Source organism: Microcaecilia unicolor, chromosome 7, assembly GCF_901765095.1.
Source record: "Microcaecilia unicolor chromosome 7, aMicUni1.1, whole genome shotgun sequence".
Classification (NCBI taxonomy): Eukaryota; Metazoa; Chordata; class Amphibia; order Gymnophiona; family Siphonopidae; genus Microcaecilia; species Microcaecilia unicolor.
Window position 1 is genome coordinate 158447248 of NC_044037.1, and position 23382 is coordinate 158470629.

Below are 23382 nucleotides of genomic sequence, written 5' to 3' on the forward strand. Positions count from 1 at the left end.
ACTCCAAAAGGCCAGGATCCACCGGGGGGGGAGGGGGGGGGCAGGCAGAGGGTCCGAAGAACCCTGTGGAAGAGCTCTTTTAAGCATGTTCGCCCTATGCAGCATTAAAACAAAATCAGGGGAGAAAACTGCTCCCTGACCGCCTGGATCCTGCCCAGGGCTTTCAGCTCTATTATTAGCCTCACTCAGAGGACCCCCCCCCCCCCCCACGATTCAGGGCTCTCCGTCGCAACGGAGGCCGCGCCATGTGGAAAATCTAAAATGGCGTCCGCTGCCAGCTCAGAGCGCAAAAGATCGCTGCTCGCCATGCTTGGGCCGGCTCTACCGTCTGTAAAGCACGGATTACAGAGCCCCGCTGCTGATTTGCGCTTGCCACATTTAGAACAGCACTTTACAGTCTCCGCAGCCATCGCTGAAAACGGCGGTAAAATTCAAAAATGGCGGTTCACGCTAAAAACGTCCCGATCGCGGGCCCACCCTGGAGGAGTCAGAAAACACTCTTACCTCACTAGACCGAGTATCACAGCTCCGGTCCTGCAGAAGAATCTCAAGAAAAAAAAACCCTCTTTTCCAAGATTGCTGCGCTAAAGCGCGACGCGACTTTAATTTTATTTTATTTTTTTTAATGCTGTGAGGAAAGCAGAGGCAAAAGAGGTAAATAAAAACACTCTGGAGGCTCAGATAAGTGGGAAAGGCAGGGAAAGGCGAACCAATGTGCCTGCATCCACTGAGTGGGAAAGGACAGGGAACAGCAAGCTAATATATCCACATCCACGGGGGCATGGGTAAGGCAGGGAAAGGGCTGATCTATGTGCCTTCAAAGTGAAGCTGCTATAGCCTCTAACACCCCGGCTAACAACTGGCAAGCCAGGAGCCACCCCCAGGCAGATTTTTGATGGAGCTCGAAGAAGCTGCAGCCACCCTGCTTGGGGAGATAGAGAATACTGAAGAGGCAGTGGAGCTAGCTGGCCATGAGGCACTGTGAAAAATTGAGTGCTCTCTATCTCCCCCTGCTGGTTGATGGACACAACCCATACGTAATGGCTTCATCTGCTTGATGACAAGGAGGTTTTTTGATCTCTTTCTGTTCTGGAGGCTTAAAGGAGAGCACATGGTGCTCGGGGCACTTCTCTCTGTCCAGGGCACTACGTCTCTCTCTGTCTTTCTCTGGGCAGCAGAGCATAGAACTCTGCTTGCACTTCTCTTTTATATAAACCAGTCAGGCCCCGGTACCAATAAAAGTATTTTCAGCAGCCTCAACCATGGACGCTTTTGATCTGAAAGAACTAAAGGTAATGGTACAGACTTATTGTAACAAAAAGGGAGGCCCATATGAAGGGGAATTCCCAGAGGATTCCTGGTATAACATTCAAAAACAAATGGTACACCATTCCCAAGAGTTCAAAAAGAAAAATAAACGGAAATGTCTTTTTATACAAGGGCTATGTAGGGGGCTCATTAGTTTGAAACAGGAAAATGCAGACCTGACCACTCAGTTAACCAGGGACCTCGAGGAGGCACAAGTGTGCATCTCTATGCAACGGGCACAGGTTGTGGACCAACCCTAGACAACGATTGCTGACAGCCTCCAGCGGTTCAAAAGGAGCACACACTAGAACATCCAAAACTAGATTCGGAGGCACCAATGGACGCCGCGGGGGCCTAAGAAGCTTCATTCCATGCAAAAATTGAACCACAACCAGAGCAAAAGTTAAGGACACCCCTTGAACTTTCCCCCGGAAACAAGTCAAGGCCACGACTTGCATTTGCAGGGAGGACAGAGCTAGATTCTTGTCCAAACCAGAAACGCTAAAATCTCTGCGATAGAAGCAAGCAAAGGCCGATAAGACCACTGTTAACGCCAACCTTCAAAAATACAACACACTTGCACAAAGGCCAAAAAGGTAGACCTTTTGTGCAACTGCAACATAGTAGAAATTACCTTGGAAGAATAACCTTCCCTCCTCAACCGGTCCCTCTCAAAAGGCAAGCCATAAACAAGAACAGACGGGACAGGCATCACGATAGGACCCTGATGCAACAAGTCCATCTCCCCGTGCAACGACAATGGATCCCACCCCGCCAGATGTACCAAATCTCTGTACCAAGAACGACGCAGCCAGTTTGGAGCAAACAAAATCATTGGACCCGAGTGTAGCTCAATCTGCTGAACCACCCGACTCACCAAGGGCCACAGTGGAAACACGTAAAGCAACACCTAAGGAGGCCATGGAAGAACCAATGACTTGATCCCTTCAGAACAAGGATCCCTCCGATGACTGATGTACCGAGGACTTCACATATAAAGCAGTAACTATTGGGCTTCAAAAGAAATTTATGGAAAGAGGTTATCCTAAGAGGTCATGAAAAATGCTTACAAGCGAGCATTATTTAATAACAGGAAAATATTATTATAGCCTAAGAGACAAACTGTACAAGATCCAACAATAGCATGTGTTTTAAAGTATACAGCCATAACTTCGAAGATAGCCAAAATAGTCAAGCAACATTGGGCACTGCTTTCTGTACATGAAGTGTTCCGATGATCTAGCTGTATCATTGTCTATTCTCGTAACAAAAATTAACAGATCTGTTGTCTAACTCAGATGTGTGGACACACTGGAGTGGAGGAGTGGCCTAGTGGTTTGAGCACCGGTCTTGCAATCCAGAGGTGGCCGGTTCAAATCCCACTGCTGCTCTTTGTGATCTTGGGCAAGTCACTTAACCCTCAGGTACAAACTTAGATTGTGAGCCCTCCTGGGACAGAGAAATATACAGTGTACCTGAATGTAACTCACCTTGAGCTACTACTGAAAAAGGTGTGAGCAAAATCTAAATTAAAAAAAATATGAAATTATTAGAGACATAAAAAATGTGGCCAATATGCAGTTTGTGGGATTATGGAAGAGGGTTGAGATTTTTGGTGGCCTACGGGTCAGTGTAAAATTCAAGTACGCTGTTCTACTACATGCCAGTCTAAAGGTCTTATCTATATGATTTGATGCCTTTGTGATTTGTTATACATAGGTCAGAATAAACATGCTTTGAAAACAAGGCTGGCAGAACATAAGCCTTGTATTACTTCTCAAAAAATGACAGTTCCCATAGTGAAACAGTGTGTGGAGTACTGTCATCAGTTCGTGAATTTCAGATATATAGGGATTGATCAGGTTGTGGTAAACTGCAGAGGAGATCTCTCTAAACTTTTGCGACAGCGTGAACAATGTTGGATTTATACATTGCGCACAATGTGTCCTGGTGGATTAAATGGACCCATAGAATGGGATGCATTCTTTTATTTTTTTGTTTGTTACATTTGCATCCCACATTTTCCCACCTATTTGCAGGCTCAATGTGGCTTACATAGTACCCTAAAAGCATCAGCCAATTCCAGTATGAACAAATACAGTAATGTTGTGGTAGAATAAGGTTTGTGTGTACAGACACATTAGGGAATCGTAGATAGGAAGAGTTATTATATGTCCATTACGAGCTGCTAAGAACTTTGGGTGCGATATACCTTTAAGACATCTTCACAAGCTGATTGGAGAATTCATGCTGCCATTCTTAAGCAGTTTTGTCACCATCTTGGAGCAGTTGGATTGATAGTATTCTGTTCCTCCTCCTGAAGTAGTTCACGAAACAAGGGGGCCCTTTATCAGGGTTCTTCTGGATTTGAGCTGGGAGCGGCATGTGAAAAATTTGGACAGCACAGTGTGGAGTTGTTTGAAACGATGTTTTTCTTCAAAGTTAAGTGATGTCAGAGTGCAAGTTTATTTTCACTCCAGCTCTGTTTCATTGGAACTAGGAATTTGTATTTTTGGAGATCGAGTGCAGAATACACTTTATCTATTTTAACTCTATCTATACTCATGACTGTTTTTTTTCAGTAGTGTTTTTTTTTCTCCTCATTTGAGGAGTTATTTCCCCACTACTGTTTTTTCAGTCTAGAAGAAGCTGGTGATAGTAAACCCTATAGAGGTTTTCAAAAGTCTGAGACTGCAGACGAGGGAAGTGATGTCACACCAGTGAATGGCGGGGTGAATCCGAAGCTCCGGGGATAAAGCCTTAAAAGTAGCTAAAATAAGCACCACCTCACGGTGAAACGCGCCCCAACAGATAAGGGAAACAGAGCAAGCGCTGCGCTCGGATATGTCTGTTTCGTGGATCAAGCCTCCCGCTGCAGCGGCATTGTCTGACCAGCAGAAGGTGAAGGCGCAGGAGCAGCAAGACCAGGAAAATGGCGTCCGTGAGAAATGCTTGGGCCAGAGAGAAGGAGAGCCCTTAAGTGAAAAGTGGCTGAGAGAGGGAACAGAGTCCAATCAGGAGATCTGGACTCAACTCTGCGGATGGTTCCAAGAAATAAAAACGGATATTAAAGAAATGCGCCAAGACTTTGCCCAATTAAGAGCGGACTTAAGAGGGGAAATAACCGAACTAGGCAATCGCGTGCCAGAGGTTGAAAACGGCATGGAAGAGCATGCGGAGACCATATCAGCAATGGAGCAGCAAATACAGGGTCAGAAAACGGAGACTAGATTCCTGATGGACAAAGTTAAAGATTTGGAAAATCGGAATCGCCATGCCAATATTCGAATACGCGGGGTCCCTGAATTACCTGAATTCATCGACTGTATGGCAGTGATGCAGGCGATAGCAGCACAGCTGCTCTCCTCGGAAGCGGAACCATGCACACCATCACCTATACGCCTGGAACAGGCCAATCGGGCTCTAGGAGTGAGGAGGTCTAACCAGCCAAAGGACATTGTGGCATGCTTCACTGACTTTCAACAAAAAGAGGCAGTGATGAAAAAAGCAAGAGCAGCAAGTCCTCTCACATGGGAAAGCTACCCTGTTGAAATATATCAGGACTTAATGGACTTAAAGAAGCGAACTGCGCCCACTGACAGCCCAACTAAGAGAGGAGGGGATACCATATAAATGGCAGTACCCCTTTGCCTTGATATTCTTGCAAGAGGGCAAGCAGCGACGAATGGTGTCGATAGAAGAGGTAGGAGTACCTGCGACAGCCTGGACCGGATGAGTCAGCGCAGCCGAAAGTCGGAATGGCAAGGGCTAATAAGCCGAAATGGCAGAGAGTCTCACATGGTCGGGGCCACCTGCGGAAGCAAGTCTCGGGAAAGCAGATGACTGACCCGGTGGGAGCACAATGAGATTGGAAAAGTACCTGAAGATGGGTGGCCCCGGGTGGACTGAAAAGGCGTGAACAGAACTGAACTATAACAATCGTGAGGTGGACTAGTAAAATAGGCTGGCAGAGAGCTGGAAGCGACACTCGTTCCGTAGAGACAGGTCTCAGGATGGTAATTGAGCATGTCTTATAAGGTTTTGGAGGGGGAGGAGGGGTAGGGGGCAAGGGCAAAGCATCAGGTGGAGGCTGAATAAAGGCAAGCATATTGTTTGGAAACTAGATTATGTTTAAATGTGTAACACTGAATGTTAAGGGCCTAAACTCTCCAATGAAATGCAAGAGGCTGTTTAAAGGCATGACGTGGTTGAAAGCTGATGTCATTATGGTACAGGAGTCGCACCTGAAGAGGTGTCATGAATATTTAGTGGCCCATAGGAGATATCCCAAGGTACTCCACGCCACAAATGCACTATCTCAGAAAAAATAAAAGGGGGGTGTGCTTATGGCATTCTCTGATGCACTCCCTTGGCAAATAGTTAAAACCATAGCAGATAAGAAAGGAAGATACCTCTTGGCTGTAACATCCCTCTATAATGTGACATATACACTCCTAACAATATACGCACCTAATGAGGGGCAGGGGGAGTTTGTTGAGGAGCTGGAGAAGGTATTACAGATGAATGCACAAGGCTTATTGGTGATGGGAGGGGACTTTAATCTCACGATAAATCCCTCACTTGACAACTCGGGGGGACAGGTGAAATATGCTAAAAAAGATAGAGCCACACTTGGAGAGTTTATGGCGAGATCTGTGGCGAGTGACTCACGGGCAAGAGAAGGACTTCACATATTTCTCTCCAACTCATAATACCTACTCTAGGATAGATCTCTTCCTGGGGGATGGGGCAATGGCTAGGGCGCTGCAAGCAATACATATCAAGCCGAGAACATGGTCCGACCATGCCCCGGTAGTTATGGAGCTGAGGGTATCAGGGCGGCCAACAGGAACGAGATATTGGCGGCTGGATGAGGCCCTATTGAGGGAGCCTAACAATATCTCGGAGATTGAAAAATATATAAGAGAATATATAGAATTTAATGATGTGGGGGGAATACATCCAGTCAGTCTATGGAAAGGATTGAAGGCAGTCATGCGGGGTTGGTTGATAGGTTGCGGGCTTTCTTGAGTAAGACGTGGGAGGCACAGGAAACCACAATAAGACAGAATATAGTACAATTAGAACAGAAGCACAAAACGAACCCGTCTGATGTCCAGGTCACTGAGAACCTGCATCAATGCCGGATGCGACTTAATACTACTACTACTACTACTATTTAGCATTTCTATAGCGCTACAAGGCATACGCGGCGCTGCACAAACATAGAAATGAATGAGTTGCAGTTAGCTGACTTAGCGAACCAACTACACCAAACTCAACAAGAATATTTTGAATTTGGAGACAAAGCAAGTAGACTATTAGCTAATAAACTTAAAAAGCAGCTGCCGTAACTATACAGGGAGCCTTAGGGTTCAGGAGGGCCAGAGCACCAATGAGGTGGAGCAAATTCAAACCTTATTCTATGAATACTACTCCAAGTTATACGAGTCAGAGCAGACCGCATCTGGGCAATGGATAGCGAAGTTCATCAAGGAATCAGGCATGTCCCAGCTATCACAGAGGGAGTCGGCGATGCTATCCGTTCCAATAATCCTAGCAGATGTGGAATGGGCTATCACGGAGCTCCCCTCAGCAAAGACACCAGGCCCGGATGGGTTTCCGGTGAGATTCTATAAACTAAGAGAAATCTCCAATGAAATCAACCAAAGCCTACATATTATGAATTCCTGGGCAGATGCATTTCAACTGAAACTTAATGCAGAAAAAACCCAATGCCTAGTACTCACCTCGCAATACAATAAGAATAAATTTACCACCATCAACACACCTAAACTAAGTCTACCAGTTTCAGATACCCTAAAAATTCTTGGAGTCACCATTAACCGACACCTAACACTTGAGAATCATGCGAAAAACATAACTAAAAAGATGTTTCATTCAATGTGGAAACTAAAAAGAGTCTAACCATTTTTTCCAAGGAATGTCTTCCGCAACCTGGTGCAATCATTGGTACTCAGTCATCTGGACTATTGTAACTCACTCTAAGCCGGCTGCAAAGAGCAAATACTTAAAAAAATTCCAGACAGCCCAGAACACGGCAGCCAGACTAATATTTGGCAAATCAAAATACGAAAGCGCAAAACCCCTACGAGAAAAACTACACTGGCTCCCACTCAAAGAACGCATCACTTTCAAACTTTGTACCCTAGTCCATAAAATCATCCATGGTGACGCCCCGGCCTACATGTCAGACCTAATAGAACTACCACCCAGAAACGCAAAAACATCTTCTCGTACATTCCTCAATCTTCATCCCCCCAAGAGTAAAGGACTTTTCCTTTATGAGCACGCAGCTCTGGAACGCGCTGCCACACAACCTGAAATCGGCCCATGAATTGACTAATTTCCGCAAACTATTGAAAACCTCTCTTCGACAAGATATATCACAAAGATCAACACGTGTAACTGTACAATGTTTAATATATCCAGAAATGTTCTATAATGTCTTTTGCTCTAACACTATCATGTATTTCACCACCATGTAACCCAAAACCCTCTGTAATACCAAATACATATTCTCTTCTATTTCCATCATCCATAATGAATTGTAAGCCACATTGAGCCTGCAAAGAGGTGGGATAATGTGGGATACAAATGCAATAAATAAATCAATAAATATATAAAATACTGCTGGCACCCCTATTGTTAAGGCTTTTTCAGTCATATGATGAGGCGCAGAAGCTCCCATACTCGTGGCGTCTGGCTGCGATAACATTATTGTTAAAACCAGGAAAGGTCCCGCATGAGTGCGGTTCGTACAGACCAATCTCGCTGCTCAAAGTGGACTATAAAATATTCACAAAAATACTAGCTAGACGACTGCTTACTTCATGTCATACAGCAGGTAAGGGATGAGCAGGAGTCGGCAGTAGTATTATCGATCGATGCTGAGAAAGCGTTTGATCGAGTAGAGTGGTCCTTCCTGTTCGCCCATCCTGCGGTGGGAGGGGATAGGGGGACGTTACATGAACTGGCTGCAGCTGATATACCAGGCCCCACTAGCTATATTGAAAATCAATGGATCATATACTAAACCTTTAGAATTGCATAGAGGGACCAGACAGGGATGTGCGGTATTGCCGTTACTGTTCGCCCTGTTTATGGAACCCCTAGATTGCATAATTCGGGCAGACAAGAGTATTAGAGGGGTGGTGAGAGGGTTGAGGGAACATAAGCTTATGCTATTCACGGATGATGTACTATTAACTTTGACGCATCCTACAGTAAGGAGAGTAGTAGAGGTAATGGTGCAATATGGGACCTTATCGGGTTTTAAGGTAAATATCACCAAATCTGAGCTTTTGAACTTGATGTCCTCTCCTCAGGAGGTCTCCCACCTTCAGAAGGCTCTCCCAGTTGCATGGGCTACCAAGTCTATAAAATATCTGGGGGTGCAGGTTACGCCAAAAGTGGAAGATTTGTACAAGGCAAATTTCCCAGCAAAAATGGCAGAGCTATGAGTGGAGCTGGATAGATGGGAAGGTCTGAATGTATCATGGATAGGGAGGATACATGCAGTAAAAATGATACTACTACCTAAAATGTTATATCTTTTCATAGCTCTTCCCATCCCAATTCCACGCAGCTTTTTTGCACAGCTTAACAGTAAGATATTTGCCTACATTTGGAGAAAGCGTTCCCCGAGGGTGGGTCGAGCAATTATGTCACAGCCGCACGGGAGGGGAGGGATGGGGGTCCCAGACTTCTTCCTTTATTACCAGGAGGCCCAGATGAGGATATTGGCAGATTGGAACCCATACCTGAATAAGAAGTGCTTACATTGGGAGAGAGCATGGGTGGGGGCACGAGCGCTGGGTGATGTGCTTTGGCTCCCAGGGAAAGATCTATTAGCAGTGATGCGCAGGATCCAGACAGCCATGAATCATATCCTGGCCACTTGGTACCAAATAAGGAGGAGGTGGTTCTCAGAGCCAAGATACTTCCTTCAAACAGCAATCAGTAGGGCCCCGGGGTTTAAGCTGGGAGAAACGGAGCAGGTATACAAGGAGTGGTCAAAGGTGGGGCTGCATACGTTGGGCCAACTATGGGAGAATGGGGAGATGGTTAGCTTTGCCACCCTTCAGGAGGATTATGGGCTCCCTCCTTGAGATCAGGTATTCTATTGTAGTGTCCGGCATTATATTAATATACGAGCTAGGGAAGACTTGGAATTGGAGGAAACTGCAATAGAAGGGGCGCTGAGAAGTGGGGGAGGTAGGGGCAGTGTGTCTCGTCTCTACAGGGCCTTGCTACAATAAGCAGATCCTCAAAAGCGATATATAAAAAGGTGGGAGGAAGCAATGCATAACATATTTACACAGAAGGTGTGGGAAGGGGGCTACAGATACCTATTTAAGCCATCCTTGGCACAATCAACGATAGAGAATGGGTTTAAAATTTATTACTGGTGGTACTATACACCAGATAGGATACAGCGCATCTATGCGGGGGCCTCGCCTGAGTGCTGGCATGCATGTGGGGGCAAGGGGAAAGTTCATGCACATGTGGTGGGAGTGTCCAAGGGCACAAGTATACTGGAAAGCAGTGCTAGCCCAGATAGGCCAAGTGTTGCAATACGAATATCCAGATAAGGTGGAGCACTGCCTATTGCATTTTAAACCTAAAACAGTTAAAGCCTCACACCACAAGCTGGCAATTCAATACCTAGTGGCAGCGAAGCTCGCACTTGCAAGGGCATGGAAACAACGGACTCTCCCGGATGTGTTAATGATAAATCATAAAGTAAGCTACCTTTATCAAATGGCAAAATTAACAGCATTAGAGAGGGGTAACATGGAGTCATTCAATAAAATTTGGCAACTATATGAACAATATCAAATACGAGTACAGCCACACCCTGATGCGGGGCGAAGAGAGGGAGGGGGAGGGATGGTTAGTATGGGGAGGTAGTAAAAGAGGGATTAATTACAATATATATTTGCTGTCGTTGAAGCTGATGTTTAAGTTGATGTGTTTGTATAAAAACAATGTGCAAAGAGAGCTGAAAACTACTGTAAACGTTTGATTGTAGCTTGTATTAATAAAACCTTAAATAAAAAAAAATAAAAAAAAGTCTGAGACTGCTCGGGGTAGTTGAGGCTTCTATTTGAATTAAAATATTTATTTTAGAGCAGCAGATGTAGTGCATTCTGTAACAGACCTTTAGGCAAAAGTAGATTTAAATAATTATGTCAAACTTTTGCTTTCCATAGATGATAAGTCACTATTTAACAAACCAAGAATCTCCTTAAAGTACTTTCTCAAGAGTATCTCCAAAGACAAATAATGAATAGGAAAATTCAAAAAGAACGGATTCCTAGCTCTAAGAGTTACAGACTTAATCTTATGATGCAAAACCAAGGAATCTTTTATAGCAGAAACAGACGTAGAAGTAATTTTTGTCTCGTAAGACTACACCTGAGATTCAATAAAGGAAACTAACATCAAGCATAAGGTCAACTATACCACATAAAAGATATATAACAGTAATAAAAAGAATTCTAATTTCCATCACACATAAAACTCCCATTAAAAAAAAAATTTTAAGGCATTGCCTAGATAAACGAGCCCATTATAAAAAAATGTCTTAAAGTAAACCATTAAAAAGATGTCTTGTCAATAAATAGAATATGCGACATATTGCAGTGGTTCTACGTACCCAACTTTTTGTGCTCGAGGATACAGATGTCAAGAACGTCCTATGACTGCTAAGCTATCCACCAACCACTGCTGAACATATTGTTCCAAGTCAGAAACACAAAGTCATGAGAGCATTGCTATACTTTGAGAAGAGATCCTGAATACCACATCAAAAGTGTCATAAGTGCCCCTGGCCAAGAACTTGCGACACGCCTTCTGCTTCTTAATCAATTGGGAAAAGGCTCAGCCTACTCCGGAGGGAGCGCATCAACAAAGCCTGACAGCTGTCTCACTGAGTTCCACAAGTAAACGCTTGTGAACAGCTGATATGACTGAATATGGGAGACGAGCATTGAGGACTGGTACATCTTTCTCCCAAAAAAATCCAGGGTCCTAGCTTCTCTGTCTGGAAGCACTGAGGCTTAATCCCTAGTATTCCTGACTCTTTTGAGAGCAGATTCCACCACCAAGGATTCATGAGGCAACTGAGGCCCCACAAACCCAGGCTCACCGTGGATCTGATACTTGGTGTCAATCTTCTTGGGGGCAACAGGGACCAACAGAGGGAATGCCCAGTTTCTGATGAGGACTGCCTAGAGTACCTCGTGGACAGAACCCGTCACAGCCTCCTTAGGAGGAGTTGTATAGTCCAGCACCTCGAGCACCTTGATCCTGGGCACACCTCTACAGGGAATGGAACGGTATCAGTCATTTCCTTCATAAAAGATGGGAAAAAGAGGCTCTCCAGTGGAGACTGTCTCCTCTCAGGCGGTGGGGAGGGCTCAGAAGGAATCGCATAAGGCTCGTCCGAGGAAAGTATTTGGGATCCTCCTCTGATTCTCATGAGCGCTCCTCCTCGGTGTTGGATAAAAACTCCCTATGAAATGTCCGAGACCGAGCCTGCCTTGATGTCGAGGAGCCATGACCTTGAGAGCGGCGACGAGAGACCAGCTCCCGCCTCAACTCCAGCAAAGCTTCCTTCACCAACGTCGAGGACATACCAGCCTGGGTGGAGTTGATACCGGGGCCACAAGCGGCGCTGGCATCAGAGGCCGCACCGCAGGCCGAGAGCTAGGCAGGGCTAGCAGCAGGAGGTATGGCAGGCGAAAGCAACCCTGATACAAAGCACATCACTGCATGAGGCCATCCAGCAGCTCAGGGAGCAAGACCTGGATTCCCTCATAAAGGGCAGATATCAGAAAAGGCTGGGGCTTCAGCTGAAGCACAGGTTGCAGAACTGCTGGGGTCGATACGGGAGCAGAATTTCGACTACTTGGAGACAATCGCATCGGCACTTCCTGTATGGAGGGAGAATGGTCCTCCTGGCGCCGACGCTTCTTAGGTACCGAATCCCTCGATGCCCCAGAGCTCCCGGCACCATGTATTGAGGATGACCAATGACGGTGCTTCTTGGCCTTCGCCCGAAGCACGTCAACCATGCTCCTCAGCGCCAAGGATGACGTCAAATCCTCACGTCGCCTTGGGGTTGGGTTCAATAATGGATGGTCCCAGAGGGGGGGGGGGGTGAGGCCTTGAGATAATACTTAATTTTAAATAACAAAAAAGGATTTTTAATCTAACACGCTGTACCCTGCGGGGCTGAATTCAGAGTTGGTGGTCGGTTATCTGATTGGACAGAAGAGGTGGGGTGTGCTCACCAATCATGGGCCAGATGACGCTGATCAGCTGACGAGGTCTTAATGGCCAGCGTACAGAAAAGAAGCCGCAGTCATTTTGTCAAAGATGAAGAGGATGTTAGGAGAACGATAGAAGTAGGTAGTGGAGGGAGTAAGATACAAAACTTCAGTATTAGTAGGGTGGGTGTATGAGATATTGAAATTATAACTAATATATGTATTGTTGTTTGCAGAGTACCTCCATGACGAAGCTGCGAACCTGGCCAAGTCGGTTGAGGTTCCTGTGCATACAGTTTGCTGCCAGTTACCAGCTAAGTAGTTAAATATGTTTAACAGAGTATATCAGTCCAAATTAAAAATTTGTTCCTAGTGGCAAGGGAATAGGAGACATTTTTGGAAAAAAATGGAGGTGAAAAAGCAGTAAAAATAATTATGAAAGAAAAAATGTTTTGGGGAAAAAAAAAGGTGTTTCACATGCTAATGGATCAATGAGGATTTGATCTGATTGCTTGAAAAACTCAAGGTTAGCAATTAAGAGGCACAAAGTCTGAAGATCCTTCACAACACTCACCATCTGTTTGAGTTATTAATGAGTTTAATGTGTGCTTGGGAAACTTGGAATATTTGGACATAAGTTAATCCCGTACTGTCTTAATGAACATTGTTCAGATCTAGGTGATTTATCGATTTGTTGAACTGCAAAAGTCTTGGCAGGTTACAAATCGATATAAACATATATCACCAGTACTGAAGAGTTTGCACTGGCTTCCTATACAGTATGCTTAGGTTTTAAGAACAAAATGGATCAGGTTTCAAAAGTGCTGGTTGCGAAGTTACACGTATTATCAACCGCCAAGATTTTTAAGATCTGCTGACCAGTTAACATTGGATATGCCATCACACTGGTGAGATTAAATCAATTTAGATCCTCAATTTTTTTATGTGGCAGGTCCCTCAATGTGGAACAATCTGTCATTGAGATTAAGAAATATTCAGAATGTAAAGCAGTTCAAGAGGGACTTAAAAGACTTATCTGTTTATACAGGCATATGGTGAGATGAGAGAAGCGAGTTAAGCAAACAGATATAACAAGTTTAGAATATTGAATGCACGGAAATGTTAAGATGTGTTGAATGCATTGAAATGTGAAGATGTATTGAATGCTTAATTTATTTTTGAGGCCTTTGTATTTGTTAAGGAGTATATGTTACTGTAAGTTTGTTTTTTTTTTAAGATTGTGAGTGTTATTATTGTTCTCCCACAAGAACATCTGGTTTGTGCAGAATACAAGTTTTTAAATAAATGATAAGTTGGGGTGTAAGATTTCTGGGTGGGGTAGGGTCAAGCCCAAGTAGGGAGTCAGCTAGGGAGGTGTTAGGCCTGAGGCAGACAGAGAGGCCTTTATTATAGGGAAATTCTATATAAAAAAATTATAAAGGATGCAGAACTTTAAAATATCATGTGCAGAATTCACCAAGGTGTAACTTCCTGAATCCCCAGTTCTAAAATATTGCTGCCTTTCTACAGCAAAAGGTGCATACCAGCAAAATTTTCCGCTCATCATCACTGGTTTCACCTTTCACATATGTGCGAGTGGCCTGGGGACTGATGCACGTGTCATACGTAGGAACCATGGGAGAACCAGAGCGATCTAATGACAAGGTGGTGATGCTGGCTGACCTGCAAGAAAAAAAAGCAAGTTAACACATACTGCCTCCAATCCTTGAAAGAACAAGCTTGGAGGAATGACTGTTATAAAGTCGCACTGTAAAGTTACTGGTTCTTTTTTTTTTTTTTATAATAAGTTACTGGTTCTGTGCCTGTAATCACTCAAGACGACACACATTCTCTCTTGATTTAAGAAAACATTCCTTCCTAAAACTCTTTAACCATGAACTAAAATGCATGTTATAGCCCATTTTTCAGGCAGTCAATTGTTATTTTAGCATTAGCTGCTAGCTTTGCATATCTCAATGCAAGAAGCGCCACAGGGAGAAATTACTCTATGACTCTTACATGCAAATGCATGTACAATTTGTTTGTCTTTAATTTAAAATATTTGATTTTCTGCTTCTTACCCATAAAAATCAGAGTGGTTTACAGAAATCAATTAAACATGGACAGTCAGAGCTACATAGTTACTCAGTTCCAGGAGGGAGAGATTTGTCAGAAATCCAGAAACTATCTTAATCTGATGCATTTATGGGCCCCCACAGCACTAATTTCCATGGCCAGAATCAGAGACTAAATACTGCACTGCTTTGGGCTTTAAGTTCAAAACCAGGACTGGCCAAAACCTCTCCCTCCTGAACTAGGTAATTTAGCAGTTCTAAGTCATACATACCCACTCAGCAAGACTGGGGCTCTTTCTGACAGGTATTACATTTTGAGCAACAGCAACTTTATATTTCCCAAGGATGCAGTTAGAAATTGGATATTAAGGAGAGATTTTGTTAGCTCAATGCACTGGCTGCAATGACTGGGGCTCTGTCTGATAGGTATTACATTTTGAGCTTCTCTTCACTGCGGCTAGGAAAGCGAATAGAATGTTGGGTGTTATTAGGAAGGGTATGGAGTCCAGGTGTGCGGATGTTATAATGCCGTTGTATTGCTCCATGGTGCGACCGCACCTGGAGTATTGTGTTCAGTACTGGTCTCCGTATCTCAAAAAAGATATAGTAGAATTGGAAAAGGTACAGCGAAGGGCGACGAAAATGATAGTGGGGATGGGACGACTTTCCTATGAAGAGAGGCTGAGAAGGCTAGGGCTTTTCAGCTTGGAGAAGAGACGGCTGAGGGGAGATATGATAGAAGTGTATAAAATAATGAGTGGAATGGATCGGGTGGATGTGAAGCGACTGTTCACGCTATCCAAAAATACTAGGACTAGAGGGCATGAGTTGAAGCTACAGTGTGGTAAATTTAAAACGAATCGGAGAAAATTTTTCTTCACCCAACGTGTAATTAGACTCTGGAATTCGTTGCCGGAGAACGTGGTACGGGCGGTTAGCTTGACGGAGTTTAAAAAGGGGTTAGATAGATTCCTAAAGGACAAGTCCATAGACCGCTATTAAATGGACTTGGAAAAATTCCGCATTTTTAGGTATAACTTGTCTGGAATGTTTTTACGTTTGGGGAGCGTTCCAGGTGCCCTTGACCTGGATTGGCCACTGTCGGTGACAGGATGCTGGGCTAGATGGACCTTTGGTCTTTCCCAGTATGGCACTACTTATGTACTTATAATCTAATGTTGAACATATAGTGAATGATACATACCTGTAGCAGGTGTTCTCCGAGGACAGCAGGCTGATTGTTCTCACGACTGGGTGACGTCCGCGGCAGCCCCCACCAACCGGAAAAAAGCTTCGCGGGACGGTCGGCACGCAGGGCACGCCCACCGCGCATGCGCGGCCGTCTTCCCGCCCGTGCGCGACCGCTCCCGCCAGTTGAATGACTAGCAAAAGATGAAACACACAACTCCAAAGGGGAGGAGGGAGGGTAGGTGAGAACAATCAGCCTGCTGTCCTCGGAGAACACCTGCTACAGGTATGTATCATTCACTTTCTCCGAGGACAAGCAGGCTGCTTGTTCTCACGACTGGGGTATCCCTAGCTCTCAGGCTCACTCAAAACAAGAACCCAGGTCAATTGAACCTCGCAACGGCGAGGGTACAACAGAAATTGACCTACGAAGAACAACTAACTGAGAGTGCAGCCTGACCAGAATAAATTCGGGTCCTGGAGGGTGGAGTTGGATTTACACCCCAAACAGATTCTGCAGCACCGACTGCCCGAACCGACTGTCGCGTCGGGTATCCTGCTGGAGGCAGTAATGAGATGTGAATGTGTGGACAGATGACCACGTCGCAGCCTTGCAGATCTCTTCAATAGTGGCTGACTTCAAGTGGGCCACCGACGCTGCCATGGCTCTGACACTATGAGCCGTGACATGACCCTCAAGAGTCAGCCCAGCCTGGGCGTAAGTGAAGGAAATGCAATCTGCTAGCCAATTGGAGATGGTGCGTTTCCCGACAGCGACCCCTAGCCTGTTAGGGTCGAAAGAAATAAACAATTGGGCGGACTGTCTGTTGGGCTGTGTCCGCTCCAAGTAGAAGGCCAATGCTCTCTTGCAGTCCAATGTGTGCAACTGACGTTCAGCAGGGCGGGTATGCGGCCTGGGAAAGAATGTTGGCAAGACAATTGACTGGTTAAGATGGAACTCCGACACCACCTTCGGCAGGAACTTTGGGTGGGTACGGAGCACTACTCTGTTGTGATGAAATTTGGTATATGGAGCATGAGCTACTAGGGCTTGAAGCTCACTGACCCTACGAGCGGAAGAAACTGCCACCAAGAAAATGACCTTCCAGGTCAAGTACTTCAGATGGCAGGTATTCAGTGGCTCAAAAGGAGGTTTCATCAGCTGGGTGAGGACGACGTTGAGATCCCATGACACAGTAGGAGGCTTGATAGGGGGCTTTGACAGAAGCAAGCCTCTCATGAATCGAACGACTAAAGGCTCTCCAGAGATGGCTTTACCTTCCACACGATAATGGTAAGCACTAATCGCACTAAGGTGATTCCTTACTGAGTTGGTCTTGAGGCCAGACTCTGATAAGTGCAGAAGGTATTCAAGCAGGTTCTGTGCAGGGCAAGAACGAGGTTCTAGGGCCTTGCTCTCACACCACACGACAAACCTCCTCCACTTGAAAAAGTAACTCTTTTTAGTGGAATCCTTCCTAGAGGCAAGCAAGACCCGGGAGACACCCTCAGACAGACCCAACGCAGTGAAGTCTACGCCCTCAACATCCAGGCCGTGAGAGCCAGGGACTGAAGGTTGGGGTGCAGCAACGCTCCGTCGTTCTGCGAGATGAGAGTCGGAAAACACTCCAATCTCCACGGTACCCCGGAGGACAACTCCAGAAGAAGAGGGAACCAGATCTGACGGGGCCAAAAGGGCGCTATCAGAATCATGGTGCCGCGGTCTTGCTTGAGCTTCAGTAAGGTCTTCCCCACCAAAGGTATGGGAGGATAAGCATACAGGAGGCCGGTCCCCCAATGGAGGAGAAAAGCGTCCGACGCTAGCCTGCCGTGTGCCTGAAGTCTGGAACAGAACAGAGGCAGCTTGTGGTTGGTCTGAGAGGCGAAAAGGTCCACCGAGGGGGTGCCCCACTCTCGGAAGATCTTGCGTACCACTCTGGCGTGGAGCGACCACTCGTGCGGTTGCATGACTCTGCTCAGTCTGTCGGCCAGACTGTTGTTTACGCCTGCCAGGTACGTGGCTTGGAGGAGCATGCCGAACCGACACGCCCACGCCACATCCCGACGGCCTCCTGACACAGGGGGCGAGATCCGGTGCCCCCCTGCTTGTTGACGTAATACATTGCAACCTGATTGTCTGTCCGAATTTGGATAATTTGGCAGGACAGCCGATCTCTGAAAGCCTTCAGTGCGTTCCAGATCGCTCGAAGCTCCAGGAGGTTGATCTGCAGATCCTTTTCCTGGAGGGACCACAGACCCTGGGTGTGAAGCCCATCGACATGAGCTCCCCACCCCAGGCGAGATGCATCCGTCGTCAACACTTTCGTGGGCTGTGGAATTTGAAATGGACGTCCCAGTGTCAAATTGGTCCGGATGGTCCACCAGAGCAGTGAAGTGCGGCAACTGGTGGAGAGGCGGATGACATCTTCTAGATTCCCGGTGGCTTGGAACCACTGGGAAGCTAGGGTCCATTGAGCAGATCTCATGTGAAGACGAGCCATGGGAGTCACATGAACTGTGGAGGCCATATGACCCAGAAGTCTCAACATCTGCCGAGCTGTGATCTGCTGAGACGCTCTGGTCTGCGAAGCCAGGGCCAGGAGATTGGTGGCCCTCACTTCGGGAAGGTAGGCCTGAGCCGTCTGGGTATTCAGCAGAGCTCCTATGAATTCCAGAGACTGGGTTGGCTGGAGATGGGACTTTGGGTAATTTATCACAAACCCCAGCAGCTCCAGAAGCTGAATAGTGCACTGCATGGACCGGAGGGCTCCTGCCTCCGAGGTGTTCTTGCCCAGCCAATCGTCGAGATATGGGAACACGTGCACTCCCAGCTTGCGTAGGTAGGCCGCTACCACCACGAGGCACTTGGTAAACACTCGTGGGGCAGAGGCGAGCCCAAAGGGCAGCACACAATACTGAAAGTGCCGTGCGCCCAGGCGGAATCTGAGATACTGTCTGTGAGCTGGCAGTATCGGTATGTGAGTATATGCGTCCTTTAAATCCAGGGAACATAGCCAATCGTTTTTCTGAATCATTGGCAGAAGGGTGCCCAAGGAAAGCATCCTGAACTTTTCTTTGACCAGGAATTTGTTCAGGCCTCTCAGGTCTAGGATGGGACGCATCCCCCCTGTTTTCTTTTCCACAAGGAAGTACCTGGAATAGAATCCCTGCCCTTCCTGCCCGGGTGGTACGGGCTCGACCGCATTGGCGCTGAGAAGGGCGGAGAGTTCCTCTGCAAGTACCTGCTTGTGATGGGAGCTGAAAGACTGAGCTCCCGGAGGACAATTTGGAGGCAGGGAGGCCAAATTCAGGGCGTATCCGCACCGCACTATTTGGAGAACCCACTGGTCGGAGGTTATGAGAGGCCACCTTTGGTGAAAAAATTTTAACCTCCCTCCGACCGGCAGATCATCCGGTACGGACACTTGTAGGGCGGCTATGTTCCCGTGGATCCAGTCAAAAGCCCGTCCCCGGCTTTTGCTGTGGAGGCGCAGGGGGCTGCTTAGGCGCACGCTGTTGACGAGAACGAGCGCGCTGGGGCTGTCCCTGTGCCTGACGAGGCCTTCGGGCCGGCTGGTTGTACCTACGCTTCGCAAAAGAATAGGGTGCAGCCTGCCGGGCCCGGGAAAAATGTCCACCTGTGGAGGTGGATGCTGAAGGCGCCCGGTGGGAGAGCTTGTCGAGAGCGGTTTCCCGCTGATGCAGTTGGTCCACCATCTGCTCGACCTTCTCACCAAAAATGTTATCCCCCCGGCAAGGGACGTCGGCCAGTCTCTGCTGGGTGCGGTTGTCCAGGTCAGAGGCACGCAGCCATGAGAGCCTGCGCATCACTATACCTTGGGCCGCAGCACGAGATGCCACGTCACAGGTGTCATAGATACCCCTGGACAGGAACTTTCTGCACGCATTCAGCTGCCTGACCACCTCCTGATAAGGCCTGGACTGCTCCGGCGGGAGCTTCTCGACCAGGTCCGCCAGTTGCTGCACATAGGTCCGCATGTGAATGCTCATATAGAGCAGGTATGATTGGATGCGGGTCACGAGCATGGAGGATTGGTAGGCCTTCCTCCCAAACGAGTCCAGAGTGCGAGACTCCCGCCCCGGGGGCGCCGAGGCGGTATCCCTCGAACTCCGTGCCCTCTTGAGAGCAGAATCCACGACCGCTGAGTCATGGGGCAATTGTGGCCGCATTAGCTCTGGGTCGGAGTGGATCCTGTACTGGGACTCTGCTTTCTTGGGAATGGTGGGGTTAGTTAATGGTCGCACCCAGTTCCGAAGCAGCGTCTCCTTAAGGACATTGTGCAGCGGCACCGTGGAGGACTCTCTAGGTGGTGATGGATAGTCGAGGACCTCGAGCATCTCGGCCCTCGGCTCTTCCACAGAGACCACGGGGAAGGGAATGCTAATAGACATATCCCGCACAAAGGAGGCAAAGGAGAGACTCTCGGGAGGTGAGAGTTTCCTCTCCGGTGAAGGCGTGGGGTCCGAGGGAAGGCCCGTAGACTCCTCTGAGGAGAAATATCTAGGGTCCTCCTCTTCCCCCCACGAGTCCTCATCCTCGGTGTCGGACATAAGCTCATGTAGCTGAGTCCTGAACCAGGCCCGGCTCGACGTCGAGGCACCAAGGTCTCGGTGTCATCGAGCGGTGGACTCCCGCGCCGGCGGGGACGGAGCTCCCTCCATTGACGTCGACGGGGACTCCACCTGCGTGGCGGTCGAGACCGGCACCGCAAGCGGCGGCAGTGTCGACGGCCCCGGCGCCGGGCTAGAGCTCGCCGGCGCCACAGTCATCGGCGCCGAGGGCGCAAGCAACCCCGGCGCCGGCACAGCCTGGCGCATCATCCCTTCCAGGATCCCCGGAAGGATGGCTCTGAGGCACTCGTCCAGGCCCGCTGCCGGGAAAGGCGGTGGGGCCGGTAGGGGTGTCGGCGCCAGAAGCTGCTGGGGGCCAGGAGACGGCACTGAGGTGCCGGAACCCCGACGCGTCGGTACCTCCACAACCGACGGAGACCTCTCCTCTCGACGATGACGCTTCGGCGTCGCCTCCTCTCCGATATCCGGATGCACCGAGGGCGACCGGTGACGACGCTTCTTATCTTTCTTACGATGCCAATCACCGGCGCCGGAAGGCATGGAGGTCGATCCCCCTCGGTCTCGAGGTACCGGGTCAGACAGGGTTCGGTCCCGTGGCCCACGAGCTGAGGGAGTGACCGGGGCCGACTGCCCACGCGGCCTCTCACCCCCACTCTCACCGGAGGACCGGCGGGCCGACGGGACCTGTTCTCCTGGGGTCGCTGCCATCGGTGCCGATGTCTCGGGCATCGATACCGGTACCGAAGGGCCGGGCGTCGATACCGATGCCTTCGAGGTCGACATCGAGGGGCCGGCGCAAGTTCCAAAAAGACGGTCCCGCAGAACTTGCCTCGCAACCTGAGTCCGTTTCCGGAGACCGAGACACAGAGAACACGACTTGATATTGTGCTCCGGCCCGAGGCACTGGAGGCACCAAGCGTGGGTGTCGGTCTGCGAGATCGGCCGGCCGCAGCGACCACACTTTTTAAATCCACTCGGGACCTTCGAGGACATCGACGGAAAAATCGCGTCGGCGAAGTCAAAGTCGTCAATGGTGGCTGAAATCACACCACGAAAAGGAAAACGACCGTGCGGCCACTAGGCCGCAATGCAGCGTCCCCGCTGGAAGCGAGGGAAAAAAGGGAGCGCGTGCTCCACACGCGCAGGGTTTCTCTTTTTTTTTTTCCCCAAAAAGAAACCGGACGGTAACTAACCTAAATAAACAAAGAAAAAGCACGATCGGCGTAAACGCGATCGAAAATCCGGCGGCTGAATCAGAGAGAGCGGCGGGGCACGACTCTCTCCAGACGCGGAAAAAAAGGAACTGGCGGGAGCGGTCGCGCACGGGCGGGAAGACGGCCGCGCATGCGCGGTGGGCGTGCCCTGCGTGCCGACCGTCCCGCGAAGCTTTTTTCCGGTTGGTGGGGGCTGCCGCGGACGTCACCCAGTCGTGAGAACAAGCAGCCTGCTTGTCCTCGGAGAATGCATATTACATATTACAATCTCCTCTCATAAATGTCCATATGTTTTTAAAATGTCATGTTTAAACTTCTCTATAGATATTCCTTACAATGAACCAGTCATATAGCTTGTCCATCATACCGTATTAGATTGTTTAGTACTGGTAATAATCCTTCTTCAGCCTAAAAAAGCTGATCAAATAAACATTCATTTGATAATGTTCATATATTTCTCCAATGATTTCCTTGTGAAGCAATAGAAATCAAACAAAATAAAACATGGAAAAGAAAATAAGATGATACCTTTTTTATTGGACATAACTTAATACATTTCTTGATTAGCTTTCGAAGGTTGCCCTTCTTCCTCAGATCGGGCAACCTTCGAAAGCTAATCAAGAAATGTATTAAGTTATGTCCAATAAAAAAGGTATCATCTTATTTTCTTTTCCATGTTTTATTTTGTTTGATTTCTATTGATAACCTTAAGAGTGGACTAACACGGCTACCACACTCCTCTACTTGTGAAGCAACAATTCACAGCTCTACACAGTGCTGTGTTTCGCCATTGGCATCCTCAGGAGCTGTTCATAATTCGCTGTATTAGCGACTTATCAATGTGGTTGATCCTTTAAACAATAGTTTTTAAATAACGGTAGCTGAAATTAGAATATAATATGATAATGATCTCATATGATTCCTCATAGTATAATCATATTCATTTCACATTGAATATTAAGTTACTTACAATCTGACAATATTCATCTTTGCTTTTCACTGACACATTTCTTCAGACAGGAGACCTATCTTCGTAGGTTCATCCTGTATTCATTTGATCAGTGAAACAAATGGCACATGCGCATCAGGTTACTATCAGTCGATTAAATACTATGCACGGGAACAACCCTCCATCTGCTTGTTAACTAGATATTCAATCACCACTGATGCACTTACAATTAAACCAAAAACAATTCTAATTACAATATTTCAGACCACTCTACTTCCTTGTTAAGCCCATATGGATGGACTGTTTTCCAGGTGAAAATAATGCGTTGCTCTGTGATCAGCAATTTCTGACTCACATTACCACCCCTACCTTTCATATAGCGAATGACACATACCTGTAAGCAGGTGTTCTCCGAGGACAGCAGGCTGATTGTTCTCACGACTGGGTTGACGTCCACAGCAGCCCCCTCCAACCGGAACAAAAACTTTGCGAGCGGTCCCACACGCAGGGCACGCCCACCGCGCATGCGCAGCCGTCTTCCCGCCCGTGCGCGACCGTTCCCGCTCAGTTGAATGACAAGCAAAGGAATGAGGAAAAACGCAACTCCAAAGGGGAGGAGTGAGGGTAGGTGAGAACAATCAGCCTGCTGTCCTTGGAGAACACCTGCTACAGGTATGTATCATTCGCTTTCTTCGAGGACAAGTAGGTTGCTTGTTCTCACGACTGGGATATCCCTAGCTCTCAGGCTCACTCAAAAC

The 23382-nt window shown here is 47.6% G+C and overlaps 1 protein-coding gene across 1 annotated transcript in view; it reads right to left on the reverse strand.

The window, feature by feature from the left end:
• Positions 1-23382, reverse strand: part of PIKFYVE (phosphoinositide kinase, FYVE-type zinc finger containing) — a 750252-nt gene that overhangs the window by 569358 nt on the left and 157512 nt on the right. The window contains 1 exon segment of the mRNA XM_030210724.1: positions 14150-14288. Coding sequence (XP_030066584.1) covers positions 14150-14288 — 139 coding nt within the window.